At 43.3% G+C, this 20404-nt stretch overlaps 1 protein-coding gene across 9 annotated transcripts in view; it reads left to right on the top strand.

Moving 5' to 3' along the window:
• The window catches only part of ERAP1 (endoplasmic reticulum aminopeptidase 1), a 129572-nt gene that overhangs the window by 89516 nt on the left and 19652 nt on the right, over positions 1 to 20404 (top strand). For 4 of the 9 annotated variants that reach the window (XR_014015642.1, XR_014015643.1, XM_081231833.1 and 1 more), the window contains 7 exons: positions 8583 to 8613; positions 10817 to 11357; positions 13153 to 13291; positions 16379 to 16513; positions 17586 to 17706; positions 18985 to 19139; positions 19495 to 19608. Coding sequence is in view for 7 of the 9 variants with exons in the window: in XM_081231833.1 (XP_081087959.1) it covers positions 8583 to 8613; positions 10817 to 11357; positions 13153 to 13291; positions 16379 to 16513; positions 17586 to 17706; positions 18985 to 19139; positions 19495 to 19608 (1236 nt within the window). In the remaining 2 variants the exon portion in view is untranslated. Of the gene's footprint in view, positions 1 to 5019; positions 5355 to 8582; positions 8614 to 10816; positions 11358 to 13152; positions 13292 to 16378; positions 16514 to 17585; positions 17707 to 18984; positions 19140 to 19494; positions 19609 to 20404 lie in introns of those variants that run through there. The other 5 variants (XM_081231838.1, XM_081231837.1, XM_081231836.1 and 2 more) reach the window with 4 other exon arrangements.

The raw sequence follows: 20404 nt of genomic DNA, 5'->3' as shown, positions 1-20404 counted from the left end.
TATTTCTGCTCTGACCTTTATGATTTCTTTCCTTCTACTAACTTTGGGTTTTGTTTGTTCTTCTTTTTCCCGTTGCTTTAGGTGTAAGGTTAGGTTGTTTATTTGAGATTTTTCTTGTTTCCTGAGGTAAGATTGTATTGCTATAAGCTTCCCTCTTAGAACTGCTTTTGCTGCTTCCCTTAGGTTTTGGATCATTGTGCTTTCATTTCCATTTGTCTCTAGGTACTTTTTGATTTGCTCTTGGATTTCTTCACTGATCCATTGGTTGTTTAGTGACATATTGTTTAGCCTCCACGTGTTTGTGTTTTTTACAGTTTTTTTCTTGTAATTGATTTCTAATCTCATAGTGTTGTGGTTGGAAACGACGCTTGATATGATTTCAGTTTTCTTAAATTTACTGAGGCTCACTTTGTGGCCCAGCATGTGATCAATCCTGGAAAATGTTCCACGTGCACTTGAGAAGAATGTGTATTCTGCTGCTTTTGGATGGAATGTGCAGTTGCTGTGGCAGAGGGAGCTATAAACAACATGAAACCTAAATACCAGTTTTACTGAACCAAGGTTTGCTTTAATGTCAGATTAACAATATCTGGTAAGCTCCAACATCTCAAATAACTTAACAAAGCAGGCATAGGTCTGGATTTTAAAGAAATTGACATGATTCATTTAGATGTATTTGTGGGATTGCTTTGAAACAACAGAGCCTTACTGATTGTGATATTTTACATTTTTTTTTTTTTTTCTGTACGTGGGCCTCTCACTGCCGTGGCCTCTCCCGTTGTGGAGCACAGGCTCCGGACACGCAGGCTCAGCGGCCATGGCTCACGGGCCCAGCCACTCCGCGGCATGTAGGATCCTCCCGGACGGGGGCACGAACCTGTGTCCCCTGCATTGGCAGGCGGACTCCCAACCACTGCGCCACCAGGGAGGCCCGATATTTTACATTTTTAATGGAATTCATGGATTCCTCTTGTGTGTCATAGATAATTTTTATATAACTAAGTAATGATTTTCCAGTAGATAAATTGGCAAGAAACATAAACATATAATTCTTGGAAGAGGAAATAAAAAGTAAAAACATCTAATTAACATATGTTCATTGTAGTGTTCAATCTCATAGTAATGAAAGAAATGCAAATTTTAAAAACATGCGTTACAGTGATTTACCTCCTAGTTGACATGAGCAAAGGGAAAAGCCATAGGAATATAGAACGTGGGCTGAAGAGTAGTGAGGTGGACCTCCTGCTTACTGAGGAGGGACAGAGGAGGGGTGTGGTCCCTGGGTTCCATCAGGCTGTGAGAACTGGGGGCATGCTCAGGTTTCCCTCTGTGGCAGGAGTAGGTCAAATAGATGTCTGAGGAGGGGGGAAATGGGAAACAAGTCATCAGTCCTCAAGTCACCCAGAAAGTTCTTCAGGACCCAGCAGTCCTAGTAGTCTGACAGCATTTTTGGTCACTCTCGTTGTTCCTACAGAAGCTGGCATCCATCACTCCCTCTCTAGTGCTCTGTCATAGTGGCGACCCAGGACTCTTTCTGAAGCTTGACAAACTGGCTGAATCAAGAAAGGAATTTGTTGCTTCTCTTGATTGGAAAGTCCAAGGGTAGGGCTTGCTCAGGACAGCTGAGGCTGACAGCCTCAATGCGGTAATTTTCTCTGTTTCTCTCTGTCAATTCTACTTTACTTTGAATTGGCTTCACTTTAGAGCAAGCTGTCTCCACATGGTGGCCCCTGCCTTGTAGGTCACTCACCATCTCAAATCCTTATAGAAAAATGGAACTAGAAGCCACCTACACAAGTGCACTCTGAGGGTCCAATGAGATAGAGTATATGTAAATGCTTTCACACCACAATGTTTCAGAGGAATTTATTTGTTCTTATGGGGTCAGTGGCCTGCTTTGAAGCAGTGTTTCTTTTAACTTGGCATCTATACCTTCTCCCTTGTTTCTGATGTTCAATAAAATGGTATAGATTTTGTTGAGTAGGCCTGGCTTGCAGTTTGGCATGTAGGAAAAAAAAGTATCATCCTCTTTATCAAGAATATCAAGAATGAAGGACATTGCTATTCTTTTTTTTTTTTCTTTCTTTCTTAAGGTGGTGATTAAAAAAAATTAAGTTCTGGGGCCATAGGAGCCTGTGGATGTGCCTCAGGGACCCACAGTGTGTGTGTGAGGGAGGTGTGGGAATGGCGTTGAGAGACAGCTGGCAGGGACTAAATGGGTGGGTTTGTCAGAACAGCCCTGCTTTGTCTGTTTTCTACATCATGATTCCGGGTACGATTTTACATCAAGAAGGAGAGTGGTGATATAGTTAAAATGGCAGCAACTTTGGCAGTAAAAAGAAGAAATGAGCCAAATGCTGACATTAATCGACAAAAGCTAATGAGGACAGAACTGATCCAATTACTTAAAACAAAACTGAACACCATTTGATAAAAATCTGGAATCCAATCTGAAAAAAAAAAATTGATTAGTAATAAGCCGAGGTTGTAGGCGTCACAATGGCAAAAGCCTGAGGTCGACTCCCTCCTCCTCCCACCTTCCATCTGAGACGGAGGACACTGAGAATCTTTTGAAATGCATAGGCCCAACTGACCCTCTTACACTGTGTGGAGGACAGTATTAGTGTTTACCAGCCTCTCCCTGCATTTGCAGGAGACCCTGTAGCTAGTTCTGGGCAATGAAATGCGAGTGGAAGGGATGTGTATTATTCAGCGTTGAGGTGGGAAAAGGCTGATGCATGATTCTCTGGACTTACTCTTCCTCGCCATGGTGATCAAGAAGGCCAAAAGCTTCAGATGGATGCACCTACAAGATGACGATCCTCTGTCACACTGAGCCCCGATGGGCTGTGCAGGGCAGAGGACCCTGCCTACAGACAATGGCTGTGTACCATGAGGGAGAAATAAAGCTTTGTGTTCTTAAACTACTGATGTCTTAGTTACAGCAGCATAAGCGAATATCCACTGGGAGGAAATGTGAAGGCTCCAGGAAGGTATTTCAGGGTGGGAAATTCCTAGAGGCTGCCTGGAAGAGAGCAAAGCTAGAAGTGCCAAGTGAAGTTGGGGGCTAGGTGAGGAGGCGGAGGAAGTAAATAACAGCTAGCTGAGGAAACTGTGTGAGTCAGTGGAAAAAACATGCACTTTGGAGTCAAACTGACCCACCTAGGGCTCACATTTAGGGTTCACTTCTTATTTTATCTTCGAGCAAGTTGACAGCCTCTCTTACTTTTCTCATTTATGAAGCATAATACCTACACTACATGACTGCTGAAAAGATTAAATTATACATACATATACACACAAGCGCACATGACTAGCATTTAGCACAGTATCTAACAGTTGGTAAGTAATCCATAAACCAAGATGCCCTTTCTTTCTGTCTGCTTCCCTCTAGTACCATTTCTAAGCTTGGTAGCTTTTAAGTTTTGATCTCACAGACTCTTCAAGTGGGACTCCTTCAAGTTTAAAGTCCTCACTCCAAGGCCTGCAACCCACAGATCCCTGCTAGAACTTTGAAACTACAAGGGAATACTGCCAAATCCTGTCTTTAATTGCTTTATTTGTAGTGCCCTTGGATTCTGAAGAGGGACCCTTGGCCATTGTAAATGAGTCTAAAGTCTGGGTGAGTCTGGCTCCCGTCTATCTTCCCAGGTATCTGTAAAGGCATTCCCCTCTTCCTGCCTTCTCACTTGTCACTTATAGCAACCTCCAGCCTGTTTGGTGCCTTCACTTCCTTCCATCCTGACCATCAAGAAATATTTTAAAAGAAACTAAACTTATTAGAAACTGAAGGGAAAGCATCATATCCCAAAATATAAATATGAAAACAAAGAAATGCATGAGTTTACTGGACAGGAAGCTCTCATCTGAACAAATTGGGATCACTGACACCCAGAGGCCTTGGAGGCTATAGCTGTCCACTGACACCCCTGCAAACATGCAGACATTTCAAACGCAAAAATTACTTGATCCCAAAGTTGGTTTCTTGTTGATTTTTTTTTTTTTTTTTTTTTTTTTGCGGTACGCGGGCCTCTCACTGTTGTGGCCTCTCCCGTTGCGGAGCATAGGCTCCGGACGCACAGGCTCAGTGGCCATGGCTCACGGGCCCAGCCGCTCCACGGCATGTGGGATCTTCCCGGACCGGGGCACGAACCCGTGTCCCCTGAATCGGCAGGTGGACTCTCAACCACTGCACCACCAGGGAAGCCCCTTACTGAATTTTAGTGAAAAAACTTCCCTTGGTTCCACTCCGGTTGGGCTTGGGGACACGGTGTTAATTTTATGTTACAAAATATCCTTGCTTGGAGAGAATATGCAGAATAAAATATTATGTTTTTCAAAAGGAGGCATAAGACTGAGGGGGAAAAAGCTGAGAAATACTGTTCTAGCGACTTGGAACCCCAGGTTCTCAAAGGCAAGGCAGCAGAGAAAGAAGTGAGAGGAGAAAGCCCGAGTATACTGAGGAAAAATCCCAGAGGGGCCGGGGGAGCATTTCGTGAGTATGAATATTTGTATTTTCTTGGCTTGTTACCTCATTTACCCTGAACTGTTTAAAGATGGGCTTCCTGAGACATTTCATCCAGTCTTAATGTTTTAAGGGAGCAAAGAAATGGTCATTTGATTTGAAAAAGCAGGGAGGGAGATTTTTTAATGTGGGGAGCAGCAAACCCTTGGGGTCCAAGGGCCCCTTGGTATTGGTGGGGCAGTTCCGGGCCTCTGTTTCCCCTTCTTCCTCATTGGTGTCTCCAGCCGAGCCCCTCTACAGGTGAAAGCCCAGGCGGTTCAGCATTTTGCAGAAACCAAGAACTGTTCTGGGTTCCTGTTTCATTCTGAGGCGGGCCGAGGGCTCTCAGCCCATTTGCGGAGATGAGATGATGGACACCCCTTGCGTCCAAGGGGCTTTGAGCTGGCTCAGGCTGGGATAGAGGGAGCTCCGGTCCACCGAAGAGCCCTCTAAGAGCACCGGCCCACTCCTTAAGCACCAAACCTCCGCTGCACCAAAGGCTAATCAGTGAAAAACCAAACCAAACCAAAACTCCAGAGACACACGCAGGGGAAATGTTCTGCTTTCCTAAAGGGGTGCTCCGCCCCGCCTGGGCCCCCAGCAGTGCAACCCTGAGGCTTCCCTTGCTGCTGCACTATTTTGTGAACTCCTGTCTTGGGAACAGCGATGTCTGCTCGTCCCCACTTCCTGACTTCCCCTTCCCCAGCTACCGCCTCGGCCTGGGGCGCCCCTGCGCCTGCCGAGGCTCGACCCCGCGCCCCGCGCTTCTGCGTGCAGCTCCGGCTCCACTTTCACTTTCGGTCCCGGGGTGGCCAAGGCAGGCAGCAACGGCGTGGTCCCCGAGCCCCAGGTACAGCGCTACCGTCCCCAGTGCGCCCCGCGGGGAGGGGGCTGCGTGGTTGGGGAAGGGCGGGGCCCAGGCATCCTCCCTGTGCTGGGGAGGCCTGGGGTCCGGGGCGCGGGGAGGAAGAGAACCAGGGGGCTGCGAAGTGGGGCTGGGGATCATGTCCGCGGGGAGGGCGGTGGGGTTGGTGCGGGCCCAGTCCTGCTTGCCTCCTTGTCCCTCTTTTCCACTGGGAGATGGACAGGGGCGCAGGGCTGGTGCGTCCGCTCCACACGCTCCCCGGGCTGTGTCACTTCTCGGCCGGCAGGCGGGAGCCTCCTTCTGCGCTCCTCCTAGAGGCTGGGTTCCTGCCCGCCGCGTCCACTGGACTGCCGAGTAGGGCCAAGTGAACTGGTGGGTGGATTGTGGGGTTAGGCCGAGGAGGGCGCCTTGCAGATAATAGAGAAACGTACGTGGCTTTGGTTAGTTGCAGGCGCGGGGGTGTTCTGGGAACATCAGTTAAGTGTCCTCAAGATCAGTTCTCTCCCTTCTTCTCCTGTACTTGTTGCCAGTAGTTGTCTGTCCTCACTTCTCTCTGGCTCAGCCTGGGTTTATCGAGTTAAAACACTACTGTTTGAGCAAATTAAAATTCCCTCTCTGGGTGTCTTACACGCCTGGTGGGCCTGCAAGTTAACTTCATGAGGAAGGGGAAGTGCAGACACTTCCTTACCTTTTTCATGGAGGTTCTTTGTGAGGTCAGGTTCAGAAAGAAAGGCTCTGTTTTCTACTGAATCCCCAGAGTGTTTGCTCTCAATTCAGGATGTGGTCGACAACTTAAAGAACCCAAAACTTAAAAAAATTGGCCAGGGTTGTCTCTTTTTCCACGGAGTTGGAATTGTACTGATATGTAGCACATTTTCAGGTGGGCCTAAATAGATAAATTCTAATATGTTAAAATATTGAACTGATTCAACATTTTTATTATTTACCAGCAGTGACAAGCTGTTATCAATGCTTGTTAATTTCATTGTTCAGAGCATTTTGGAAGAAGGTCCATTACCTCTTGGTGATGGATTTCACATTCCATAGTGTCCCAACGAAGGCAAGGATGAGATAGCCCAGGACCAGTTGCCCCCGACTTCCTGTGTAAGTGGGAAAAGTCAGAATCACCAAAGGCAGTAAGGCTCCTAAAGTATCTTGAACTCTTTCTGGCTGTGAAGTAAAGTTAGGTACTCTGTTACTGCTGCACTTTTATCCACAACATTGTGAAAGAAGCTTTAGTAAGATCAGATGCCAAAGGAAGATACTTTTTAAAACTTTAAAGGAGTACAGTCAAGTACAGGAAATTCCTTTAAAACCCTTATCTCTGTGCCCTCAATCTGTGTATATTTAACTGCCTTCTTGATAAATCCCCTTGGATATCTCATAGACAGCACAAATTAAACATATTAAAAAATGGACCCTTCATTCCCTCTTCTACCTTTTAAATCTCTTCCACCCCTGACCTTCTCCATTTCAATAAAGGGCACCTGTGACTACCCAGAAGTTCACTGTAGAAACCTGGCAGCCATCCTGATACATCCTGTCCTTTCCCTCACTCCCTACTTCTAATCCACCCTAAATATAGATGTTGAATCCATCCATCTCTCTGTCTCCACCCCGACCCCACAATTCTTTCTGTTGACACCATCCGAGTATGAACCACTCTCTTATTTTGTCTACACTACTTTCTCACTGGTCTCTTGGCCTTCACTCTTACTTCTTCCCGGTCTTCCACTCTCCACACAGCAACAAGGGTGATTTTCTTTAGGTGTGAACTGGATCCTAGCTAAATCTCCTAGCTCAAATCCCAGTGGTTTCTCATTGCCCTTAGGATAGGATCCAAAATCCTTAAGATGCCTAGAAGGTGTGTGGTGGTCTGGCGCCTGCCCACCTCTCCAGGCGCATCTTTCTGCCACATGCTGGGCTTCAGCTTCACTGACTTTATAAATAACTAGCGCTCTCTACTGCCCCTGAGCTTGCAAGTATGTGTGCTGTTCCCTCTGTCTGCAAAACTCTCTCTCCCTCTTTCCTCAGCTAACTTGAATTTGTCCTTTAAATCTCAGCTAAACATCTCAGAGAGCCCCCAGTGTACATCAGTCTGCCCTGTTACTCTCTTTCAGTATGTGTGTTGCTTTTTTCTTCATAGCTAATCATGGTTGGTAACTATCAATGTTTGTACTTGTGTAAACTTGTTAAAAGTCACCCCACCCCCACTATATGCTCTTTGAGGTCAGGGACCCGTGCTGTCTTGCACTGCCCCGCAAAACCCTCGCACATAATAGACCCTCAATAAATATCTGTGGAATGGGTAATTGAACATATTTTAACTTAATTTTCACAACAATCCTGTGAGAGAGGGGTTATCTCGTTTTACACATGAAGAAAATGGAACCAGGGTTCAACAACCTGCCCAAGGTCATAGCAGGTGGCAGAGCAAGAACTCAAAGCCAGATTTTCTTTTCTGACTGTAAACCTAATATATAGATTGTTGATACAGCAATAATTACATACGTACGTATGAATTCCAACATTTATGCGGTCTATATCACATGTTCCATTTTGGTTTCCTGGCACTGCATCCTCTCTGAGACACAGCCATTATCTCTTTGGCTCTCTCCTCTCTTGGACCCAACACTGCAAGGCCTTTGCCATGAAGTGCCACCACCAACCCCTTCAGCAGCCCATGGGCCTTGCTGTTAGCTCAGAACCAGTTGGAATTTTTAGATCTCTTCTTGGGCTGTTGGAGACCCCTTGAGGACTCCCAGAGCCCTTGCATGCCTGAACCTGCCACCTTCACTGGGCTCTCTGCCATCTTGGGGCGCAGGCCACACCCACTAAGCTACTGCCATCAGACGTTCCAAATGGAAGCATCACGCAAGTTCTTTTTACCTCTGGCCCCTCAACTTCAAGGGAGATCCATCATTGTGCCCTGGGATTCTGCCTGAGGAGGTAGGGGCAAGAACTCTTTACTATTTTGGTGTTTAAACTTTTATTCTTCTCTTCCAAATCACTCCAGTCCTCCATGGCTGGAAGCATCCTTTAGTTGGTTCCTAGACAGCAACAACAAAAACAACCCCAAGAAACAAAAACAAAAACCCCTGTTCTTCCTGTTCACATTTCTTTTCTGTCTCATTTGGGTGGTACCGTTTGAACTGGGATTACGGTGTCTCCATTGGTGACTGTCTCTCCGGTGCTGGCATCCTCTCTGTTCAGCCTGCAGATCTACTCTGTGGGGAAGCAAGAGGTAAGTACTTGTAGCTGTGTGCTTGGGAAGGGAGCAGAATACAGAGTGAAGGGTGGGGATAGCACATCAGTCATTCCCCTGAAGTAGTGTTCCCCACATAGGGATCAAGGGATAAGACCATGGCTTGGCAAGGATTATCTAGGAGCTTCCTCAATCTGACTCTTCAATAGAATTTCTGGGAAGTTTAAAAAAAATTATGATGCCCTGACCTAGGGATCCAGGCATCAGTCATTATTTTAAGAGCTTCCTAGGTGACATTAATATGCAGCCAAAGTTGAGAACCACTAACATAGAGGAAGAATCCAGTGTACCACCATCATTTCAATAACCAGAGCCCACGGGAGAGGCCACAGCAGTGAGAGGCCTGCGTACCGCAAAAAAAAAAAAAAAAAAAAAATCGCATTTCTTTTATGTCCCATGGCCTTAATAAAGTGCAAAATATGGTCTGCATCATGCCTCCTGGTATGCTTTGAGTGTAACCTTAGAGTCACCCCCCTCCTTGCTTTGTGAATAATTATTCTCCAGCACGTTCTCCTGGGGTTCGCTTCTGTCCACATGGATTGCCTGTACAGCCCTATCCTTTCTCCTCTTGTGCTGTAGCTCCTGCTCTGGCTTGATCCACCTGCAGTGCTTCTGATGCCCTCCCTTCACTTCCAATTCTGACCCGTGCTTCTAAACCACTCTCAATGCTGCTCTTGCATGAAGGCATCTCAGCATCACTCTGCAGCCAGTCACTCTCTCCCTTTGGAAATACCATTCCATTCTCCCTCAGCACTCTTTTCTTCTTCTTCCTTTTTTTTTTTTTTTTTTTTTTGCGGTACGCGGGCCTCTCACTGCTGTGGCCTCTCCCGTTGCGGAGCACAGGCCCTGGACGCGCAGGCTCAGTGGCCATGGCTCACGGGCCCAGCCGCTCCGAGGCATGTAGGATTTTCCCAGACCGGGGCACAAACCCGTGTCACCTGCATCGGCAGGCGGACTCTCAACAACTGCTCCACCAGGGAAGCCCCCCTTTTTTTTTTTGAATTTTTTTTTTTTTTGGCCACGCTATGTGGCATGTGGGCTCTTAGTTCCCTGACTAGGGATCAAACCCATGCCCCCTGCAGTGGAAACGTGGAGTCTTAACCACTGGACTGCCAGGGAAGTCCCTATTATTATTTTCAAAGCACTCCACACTTTGTTGTGTTTTACTCTTTGTGTATGTATGTTTTCTGCCCTTCCAGATTTTGAAGTCCTTGATTATGGAACTTGTGTCTTGTATCTTCTTATATCCCACACGGTACTCAGCACACAGCCTTGTAGGTAGCAGGCATGCAACACTTATTTGTTGGATAGAGTGTAAGAGAGAAACCAGGGGATTGTCACAAACTATCATGAAAAGTCACTCTAAAGTCTTCCCTGGCTAAATAGATACTAAATCAGCTTTTGGCAGGACAGGTTGACAAAGATGCCAGTGTTATGAAGCCTTACTGTTACGTATACTTGCCATCCCCCCCGCCCTTGCTACTGAGCATATATGTTTCCTTTCTATACTTCCTGTGTTTTAAGAACTCTGCATTGTAAGCTTAGTGGGAAGCAAGGACTCTCCCGCTGAGGAAGCTGTAAGCCCAGATTCTTGCTCTCTCCACCTCCCAGCCTGGTAGTGCGGACACCTCGCTTCTGCTGAAACAACAAAACGTTGCAGGGGCAGTGGAGACCTCACTCTACTGGTGGCCGCAGGGGTGTCAGTATCTAATCTCTAGGCAGTAGGGTGGCTTCTTCTAAGGTCCAGTGTGGGTAGGGGGTGGTCACCTGATCAGATGTTTCTCTGATGTGGTTCTGGCTGCCCATTTTTGCCTGTTTTACGAGCCTGGTTTCCCAAATGACCTGGCAACCCTGTGACCCATTTAGTGAGCTACTCAGGATCCTCAGACAGAGCTTGTTCTTACTTTCAACAGAGAACCCTGACTGATAAGAGTTAATTTAAACTTTGAAAGCCAAATGATGCTTTTCAGTAGGTGTTAATGATTGTTGCTAACCATAAACTTCTTTCTTCTTATGAATCATTAACACAGGGAAGGTAATTGTACTTTCAGGAAAAGACCTAGTACTTTTGAAAGTCTGTATCTGTATCTGTTCATTCTGGATGGATACATTCTGAAATTATGCTGTCTTGATAATATTTTAGTGACTCTTGTTTTTTTCTTTTACACATTTGTGCCACTAGGCAGTTCAAGCAAGATGATATCTCTGTCCATCCAACGGCCCCTTGTGACCATGTCCTTTCTGCTGTCATCACTGTTGATGCTCTTAACTGTGGCAACTCCATCCTGGTGTCAGAGCAGTGAAACGACATCTCCAAAGGCTAGTAACAGGGCACCATTTCCTTGGAATAAAATGCGACTTCCGGAGCACATCATCCCACTTCATTACGATCTCATGATTCATGCCAACCTCACCACCCTGACTTTCAGGGGAACCACGGAAATAGAAATCACAGCCAGCAAGCCCACCAGTACCATCATCCTGCATAGTCACCACCTGCAAATATCTAAGGCCGCCCTGAGGAAGGGAGCTGGTGGGAGGCAGTCTGAAGAGCCCCTGAGAGTCCTGGAATACCCGCCTCAGGAGCAAATCGCACTCCTGGCTCTGGAGCCCCTGGTGGTTGGGCTCCCATACACCATTGTCATTGACTATGCTGGCAATCTTTCTGAGAGTTTCCATGGATTTTATAAAAGCACCTACAGAACCAAGGAAGGGGAAGTGAGGTATTTTTTGTCTCTCTCTCTCTCTCTCTTTTTTAAAAAGGTTCAAGTGCTACCCACACTAAATTTATTACTTCAGGTGGATTGTCTTTTAAGATTCCCTTGATTGCTGAATTCTTTCTTCGGTTTTGTTTTGCATCTCTTTGTAGATTTAAAAATAGCTCATAGATTTTTCCCGGTTTTGGGGGATCTCCTTTTTCATTCTGTTTTAACCAGTTTTCTTTCCTCCAGCGCTATCAGAGGGAATACCTATTTGTTTATTTAATTAGATTTCTGGCATATAATAAATATTTTAAATTCTCTTGGCCTGTGTACTAGTTTCCAAGGGTTGCTTTAACAAAGTACATAAACTGGGTGGCATAAAACAATAGAAGTTTTTTCTCCCACAGTTCTGGAGGCTGGAAGTCCAAAATCAAGGTGTCAGGAGGCCTATGCTCTCTCTAAGGCTCTGAGCCCATCTTTGCCTCTTCCTAGCTTGTGACGCCATCCGTCTTGACATTCCTTGGCTTTGCAGCTACATCAGTCCAGTCTCTGCCTGCCTGTCACATGGCCATTCTCCAAATTTCCCTCTTATAAGGACACCAATTCTGTTGGATTAGGACCCAACCTGATGGCCTCATGTGAACTTGATTACATCTGTAAAGACCCTATTTCTGTATAAAGTTACACAGATATTAGGTAATAGACTTCAATGTATCTTTTTGGGGGACACAATTCAACCCATACAGCCAATTAGAGGAAATATTAATATTTTTGTCTCAGTTAAAACTTTTTTAGGGATCCTCTCCTGCCTTGCTTTAGTTCTGTTTTTAATAAGATATTTGGGGAGATTTTATGCTAAATTTTAAAATCAAATTTCATTTGTTAGTAGATTATACTAACTTATTTTCGGATTTCATATTATTTTTTTGAGGTAAAAGAAGTCAAATACTACCAAAAAGAATTTTTTAAAAAGTAAAATGTACCCTCATTATAGCCTCTAGAGATAACTACTGCTTCTATTTCAGGGGAATATCCTTTAGAGTTTTTTCTGGATATGCATACACATTATTTTATGTAAATGGAGCCATGTTATATTTTCTGTTTCATGAGGGAGTTTTTTAATATGTTGAGGAGATGTATTTTACATGGATGACTATCCCTATACATCATTTTAACGACTTTATTAAAATGTATGTTTGTGTGTTGGTTTATTTAACTAATCCCCGATGGATGGAAATTAGGTTGTTTCCAGCTTTTTGGCATCAGCAATAATTTGACAAACATCTTCGTAAATCATTTCTTCAGAATAAATGCCTAGAAGTAAAATGGCTAAGTCAAAGGGTCAATAAAGTTTTGATATCCCTTGCCATATTCCTCACTAATACTGTGTATTGGCAATCCTTTTAAAGCCAAAACGCCAATGGATTTTTCCCTTTAATTTATTACAGCGATCATTAAGGAAGCTGTGCAGCTTTGGATGTGTTTATTGACTATTTGTAGGTTCTTCTTTTGTGAGTTGCTGATTTATGACCTCTGCCTGCTATTCCACTTGGTTGCTGGGTATAATTCTTACATATTTTTAAGAGCTCATTATCTGTTCAGGTTATTAACCTTTTGTCAAATACCTTTCAATCAATTTTCCCTGTTTTTTTTTGCTTGTCTTTTAGTTTATGATAGCTTTTGCCATATAAAAAATTTTTAATAGTGAGATTCATCAAGATTATGATAACTTTAGGAATTAAAAAATGATCACACACCTAACTGACAGTCCCTGGTGCTTCATGGTGTATTTTTATTTCCCTTGTCATAATTTTAGGATACTTGCATCAACACATTTTGAACCGACAGCAGCCAGAATGGCCTTTCCCTGCTTTGATGAACCTGCTTTCAAAGCGAGTTTTTCAATCAAGATCAGAAGGGAACCAAGACACCTCGCCATCTCCAACATGCCACTGGTGAGTCTAAACTCCTGTGTATCTACTCACAAGAAAAGTCCATTGATTCACTGTGATTTGTATTACCTCACTGACAGTTAACATTCAGGTTGCCTGTTCTATTTGTTTTATTGCCTACAGATAGCTAACTTTTCTATTTCATTTCCAACCTCTGCTTTTGGTTCAAGTAACTATTTATAGTCAAAGAAAAAAATTGTCCCTAAAAACATGCAAAATTTAGGTAAAAGTGACATTGCAGGTGCAGTGTTGTTGGGTGGGAAACTTTATAGACAATTCAGGTCAGGTTAACTGAGAGTGCCCTTCACAAAGCACTTTCACTTTTATTTCTCATATGCTCTTTTAAAAGGATTTTAAAGGGAATGCTTTGTCGAATAAGGCCATTTTTTCTATGATATGTTATTTTCTATAATTTCTATATACTATATTACTAATATTAGCTATGCAATTTTGTAACTATGGCACAAAGTTGGTCAGATGGAAAAAGAAAAAAAAGTAATCTTTTAAGAATATTATGGTAGTAAAGGTAAGTAATGATAGCTAGCTCAGTTCCCAGTTTCAAAGCAGATGTGGACAGTTTTCCCTCTGATTCTTATTTCTTTATTTTATTTTTTTTTCTTTTCCATTATGGTTTATTACAGGATATTGAATATAGTTTCCTGTGCTATACAATAGGACCTTGCTGTTTATCTATTCTATATATAATAGTTTGCATCTGCTAGTCCAAAACCCCTCTGATTTTTAAAAGTGGTGAGGAGAAGATGACCTCGCCAGATGAATAAAATTACTTAGTAAGTGCCGTTATCCTATGATTCTGGGAAAACATAAGCTGAGCTGTCATTCTACACCCGATGCATACCAACTCCAGAAGCACACACACCCTTTGTTCAGAGAAGCTCACTGTGGATGAGACTCAGGGTGGAATAGGCTTTGCCCAGAGTCCAGAAGGTTATCACACCTCATCCCTATGCAGACTGGGGAGGCATTAGCTTCACATGAAGGGACTCACAGAGCCACAAGCCAACCTCTAGTACAGTATTTCTCAACCTTTATGACTCTATATTGCTCGCTGAATCCCTTAAGTATCCCTTAAAAGGGATTCTGACATTCCCTCCTAGAAGGCTGTATAAAAAGCAGACTTTTGTGAATCCTTACCAGCCAAGAACTTTTGTCTCTCTCCCTACCACATTTGTACATAGAAAGATAAGAAATAGTTATGCCATTTTCCTAATATAAATTTGAGATAGAGAAAATCCTTTTTCAAATTATAGTTCCCTCCCCAAATATTATGGTATTTCTCCCTGGGATGGGAGTGAGTTCTCTAATTAGAGAATTACAGCTTAAGGAGAAAAAAGGAACGGGTGGTTTGGAAATGAGGGACAGACTGACCCACTAAACAAGATTGGTGGAGATTTTGTAGGCTTGCAGGGGGAAGGCAAGAGCCCCAAGGCTCCCCAAAGATGCTGGAGTCTAAATCCATGGACATCCGGGACCCACTTGTTGAGGATCAGAAAATCTAATGTAATCTTGCTCTTGAACAAGAAAGCTCTTCCCTTGGCAGAAATCTAACAGGGTGGCCTGAACTCAAGATGCAGACTTGGGGTTGAGGGGAAGGACAGTGGGGTCTCAAAGGATCTTTTTGGAGGCTAGAAAAGCAGATACACCTTTGGAACACTGAAGTGTTTGGGGCAGGAGTTAATCACATCTAAATTTCTATTCTTGACATTGTGCTAATAATTAAAACAATGTCAAGAATAGAAATTATTGTTAGGGGTAGGTTGAAGGCATTTTAAAAAGAAAGGTAATTTCGGGTCCTTCAAGAGTAAACCTAGGTTGGCTATCAGAGTTAGGGTCTGCATGACCAAAGGGTGACCAGCAGGCACCATAGCTTGTGGCTGGTGGGTACTAAAAAGAAGGATGAGGTGGGGCTTCCATGGTGGCGCAGAGGTTAAGAATCCGCCTGCCAGTGCAGGGGACACGGGTTCAAGCTCTGGTCTGGGAGGATCCCACATGCTGCGGAGCAACTAAGCCCGTGTGCCACAACTACTGAGCCTGCACTCTAGAGCCTGTGAGCCACAACTACTGAAGCCCGCATGCCACAGCTACTGAGGCCTGCACACCTAGAGCCTGTGCTACGCCACAAGAGAAGCCACCGCAATGAGAAGCCCGTGCACTGCAACGAAGAGTAGCCCCTGCTCGGCGCAACTAGAGAAAGTCCGTGCACAGCAACAAAGACCCAATGCAGCCAAAAATAAATAAATTAATTAATTTAAAAAAAGAAGAAGGATAAGGGAGCAGAGAAAGAGGTAGAAATAAGATTACAGGAAAAATGCATGTGTTAACATGGAATTTCTCAGATTAGTTCTGGCTGGTCTTCTCTCCAGAGTCCTGCCCAGTGCTTTCTGTTGGCTGAGGCATTAGACTTTCTTCTCTGGAAGCCGACATCTTAGACTGTACCTTTATCACCCCAACCCTACTCTGCAAGGCTACTCCCTGATTGCATTGAAAAACTGATTCCAGTGAAGCAAATCAGAGTTTGGAGGAGGCTTTGCAGGGTCAGGTCCAGGCATGGGTTACTTTCAACTGTTTAGGAAAGTAGAAGCTCTTTTTAGGTTGTCCTCGGTGACCCCTATTAGACACTGCATTTCCAGATCATTCTCATACCTTGTATTTAAGTGAGCTACATCTTGGCAAAGCCAGCAATCTCAGTTTTGCTTTGTCTCACCCATGTTATCAATCCTCATGTGCCAAATATGAGTCAGTTTGTGATCATCTGGATTATTTAAAAGAAATTAAGTGATGGTGGTTGTATAACTGTGAATATAATAAAAACCACTGAATTGTATACTTTAAAATGGTGAACTTTATGGTGTATGAATTATATCTCGATAAAAAAAGAAATGGAGTAGAATGGTTTGGCCTTAATGTCTAAATTATAATCAGATATCGGAAAGAGATATTTTTAAACAATTATACAAATGTCATGTCATATACTTTCAGTATGTCTGAGAGTTAGGAAATTTCTCTTTATAAAATGTTTTCAATGTCTTGGGTAATTGTATTTGATGATTTCAATTATTCTGATTTTAGGTTAAATCTGTGACTGTTGCTGAAGGACTCATAGAAGACCATTTTGGTGTGACTGTGAAGATGAGCACCTACCTGGTGGCCTTCATTGTTTCAGATTTTAAATCTGTCAGCAAGATGACCAAAAGTGGCATCAAGGTGAACCTGCGATTGTCACATAGGGTGACCAGCTTGTCCTGGCCTGCCTGGAACTGTCTTGGAAGTCCTGCATCCTAGGAATCCCCTCAGTCTTGGGCAAACCAGTTGGTTGGTCATCCCGTTGTCTCAGATACTCATATTTACAGTGGGGTTCTAATAGCAAAAACATGTGGTGAGGCCTGGCCTGGCCTGGGTCATGGTCCTGGCTCCACCACTAACTGACTTTCTGCTCCCTTTTGCCCTGCTCCCCTTGGAAGTTAGCTTATACTTTTTTTAAATGTGTAAGTTGGACTAGATCCTGCAATGGTTTCTAAGGTTGCTCCTGTGTATAATTTCATGCAGTTTGGAAGTGAATGTCACTGACTACCTGAGCGGGGGTTTCTAACCATGGGAAGGAAGTAAGATAGAGCAGTCTGCCTGGAGTATTAAATGGCTCTGGGGAGAGCATTTGGGCCAGGGAATACTGGAGTACTAGAGAAAAAGATCTTGTTTCAAAGAGCACTTGCCACTTGGGTGGGTACCATTGTGTAGTGAACAACCTACTCAATTGTATGCTGTGGCTCTGAATGCAAGTAAGATTTTTGGAGAGGAGGGACGGGATACTTTATTTGAAGTTACCTCATTTATTTAAATAGGGGTACATTTCCTATCAGGTTTCCCACCTTGGGCAGGGACTTTGTCTCCTATCCCCTGAGTTCTTTAATGCCATGAAAACCCAAACTCAAGTCCATCTGTACTGGGCCAGTGTCCTCAGGGCAAAAGCTGGCTGCAGTGCTCTGCTGACTTCCCAGGGTTCTACTGTCCCTTCATTTTTGGCAACTAAGTTTGCTTTACTTTTTCACTATCTCATGTAAACATTTAAAAAGACATGTTTGTATTTGTTATCCAGCATTTGTTGTAGTTTTCAGAAGGGGGGTTGATCAGGAACAGTCAGCCTTAATATAAGAAATAGAACTTCCAATTGTCTTTCTTAATATTGGCAACCATATCCCACAATATGAAGCTGTTAATGTCAGTCTTCTAGAGAAGCCACTGTGGCATTTGGATAACTTTTGTATACCTTTCTCTTCAGGTTTCCGTGTATGCTGTTCCAGACAAGATAAATCAGGCAGATTATGCACTGGATGCTGCGGTGACTCTTCTAGAATTTTATGAGGATTATTTCAGCATTCCATATCCCTTATCCAAACAAGGTATAGATTTGGCACAGATGTTACAAAGTGTGGCATTTACTGACCCCAGCAGTAGATTATATCCTCCTAATTGGCATCTCCCTCCTCAGCTCGGCAGGCCCTCAAGTCATTAAAACCTGGCAGGTTCCTGAGGCACATGTCATGGAGATAATTTTGCCTTCTGATTTTAAATTTTATTTTTTTAAAAAAAATTTATTTATTTATTTATTTTTGGCTGCGTTGGGTCTTCGTTGCTATGCGCAGACTTTCTCTAGTTGCGGCGAGTGGGGGCTACTCCTTGTTATGGTGCACAGGCTTCTCATTGTGGTGGCTTCTCTTGTTGCGGAGCGCGGCCTCTAGGTGTGCGGGTTTCAGTAGCTGTGGCTCGCAGGCTCTAGAGCGCAGGCTCAGTAGTTGTGGTGCATGGGCTTAGTTGCTCCATGGCACGTGGGATCTTCCCAGACCAGGGCTTGAACTCGTGTCCCCTTCATTGGCAGGTGGATTCTTAACCACTGTGCCACCAGGGAAGTCCTTGCCTTCTGACTTTAAAGACAAGCACAACTATATTATTCGGCAGATAGCAAAGGACAGAGGCTGCATTTTTTTCATGATTGGTACACATTTGGTAGGAACATAGAGTACTCAATGAATTTTTTGAATGAATTCATTGATAGAGCATAAGAAAATCTGCATTTTGTTTCTTACATGAGCCCTCAAAGCTACTGTGTGTGGGCTTCCCTGGTGGCGCAGTGGTTGAGAGTCCGCCTGCCGATGCAGGGGACACGGGTTCGTTCCCCGGTCCGGGAAGATCCCACATGCCGCAGAGCGGCTGGACCCGTGAACCATGGCCGCTGAGCCTGCGTGTCCAGAGCCTGTGCTCCGCAACGGGAGAGGCCACAACAGTGAGAGGCCTGCGTACCATAAAAAAAACCCCCAAAAAACAAACTACTGTGTGTTTGAGTTTTTAGGTGTATGGGAGTCTTGGGCATCCAAGGTCGAGTGGATTATTGAGACAGTTGTTAAAATTGTCTAGTCCCCAAGCACCTTGTCAGAGAATTAGAAATGGAGTCAGGAGGTCTGAAAACCAAGCCTGACTTTGTCTTGCAGCTGCAAAGTAACTCTATGAGTCACTGAGTCCTTTTTCTTTATTGTGAAAGGTTCTTCAGTCTAGAACAATCCATGATTCTGCGTGAGCCACGTAGTTTTTCTTTGATCCCTACACCCATCCACTCTGAAAGTTAGTGTGTTTGGGCAACATGTAGCTTGAGATTGGTAAGATGTTTTTGTTTCCTTCCCAAGATCTTGCTGCTATTCCTGACTTTCAGTCTGGTGCTATGGAAAACTGGGGACTGACAACATACAGGGAATCTTCTCTACTGTTTGATGCTGAAAAGTCTTCTGCATCAAGTAAGCTTGGCATCACGATGACTGTGTCCCATGAACTCGCCCACCAGGTATATAAGCTCAATCACACTTTCAAAAAAATGTTAACTATATCTATATTGCTTTTCTGGGATATAGGCTATTCATACTATTGTATGAATTCTACCAATTCATTTTTACTATGTCTCTTTTCCCAGAAGAAAAAATTATTTCTTTAAAGCATTAGGTACCATGTTTTATAATACACATTGCAAAGTTTTTCTTTTTACTTTGAAAAAAATATTAGCTTTATAAATGTTAACATTCATATACTGACCTTACACATATAAAATATATTTCCTTCTGAATGTCTGACGTTTATGGCCACATAGATAATCTAGTTTCCATAGAAATCTGTGAATAACCTGAGTAATGTTTTCCTTTCAGTGGTTTGGGAACCTCGTCACTATGGAATGGTGGAATGATCTTTGGCTAAATGAGGGATTTGCCAAATTTATGGAGTTCGTGTCTGTCAGTGTGACTCATCCAGAACTGAAAGTTGTAAGTTGTATTTACTTACTTTTTTTTTTTTTTTTTTACATTTTAGATCAATCTGTTGTGTTGTTTAATGTTGCTGGAAAATACTTACTGATGTTAGATTATGGAATTCATAGAAAGACTGATAACTTCCCTGGGAGGTTAAATATGAATCAGGCTTCCAAAGTGCTAGTGAACTTTAAAGATACATTGCGAAGGTTTATTTCCAAACTCAATTGCTTATTTCCAAATCTATGACTGTTATGAAGTTAGTATTAAATTTTGTCTTCCCTTAATATCAAAGAAATAGAAATAATGACAACCTGTCTGTTCCATACCACTTCCCCAACCTTCAGGTTGCTCACTGAAGAAGTATTAGGTACAGATTGCTGCTATTTCAATAGGGTCCTACTTGTCAAATGAGATGAGTTATGTTTAAGGTAATTGTACATTTGATTGTATAAGAACCTAGACTCATGGGTCACAGACTTAATGCTTTGGAACCTCTATGTGTTGATTTTAAAAATCATGTGTTTAACTTGTGAAAATCAAATGCAGTAAAATGAAAAAGAAACTTTATGTAAAAACAATCCTTTATCATATTATAATTTTCATTTGTACATATTCATATCCCATTTTCATCTTCCAATACACATAACTTATATGTAGTTATAATTATAATGTACATATAATTATTACACTACAGTGGATCATAAATATTTTCCTGTTTCCACATAGTCTTTAATAATAAAAATGATTACGTATGGATATTATTCTATTGGGTAATACGCCCTAATCAGGTTATAGTTGGGATTTGTTT

Source organism: Mesoplodon bidens, assembly GCF_964165515.1.
Source record: "Mesoplodon bidens genome assembly, chromosome: 4".
Taxonomy (NCBI): domain Eukaryota; kingdom Metazoa; phylum Chordata; class Mammalia; order Artiodactyla; family Ziphiidae; genus Mesoplodon; species Mesoplodon bidens.
Note: the sequence above shows the minus strand (reverse complement) of the source record. Positions and strands in the feature narration are given on the sequence as shown.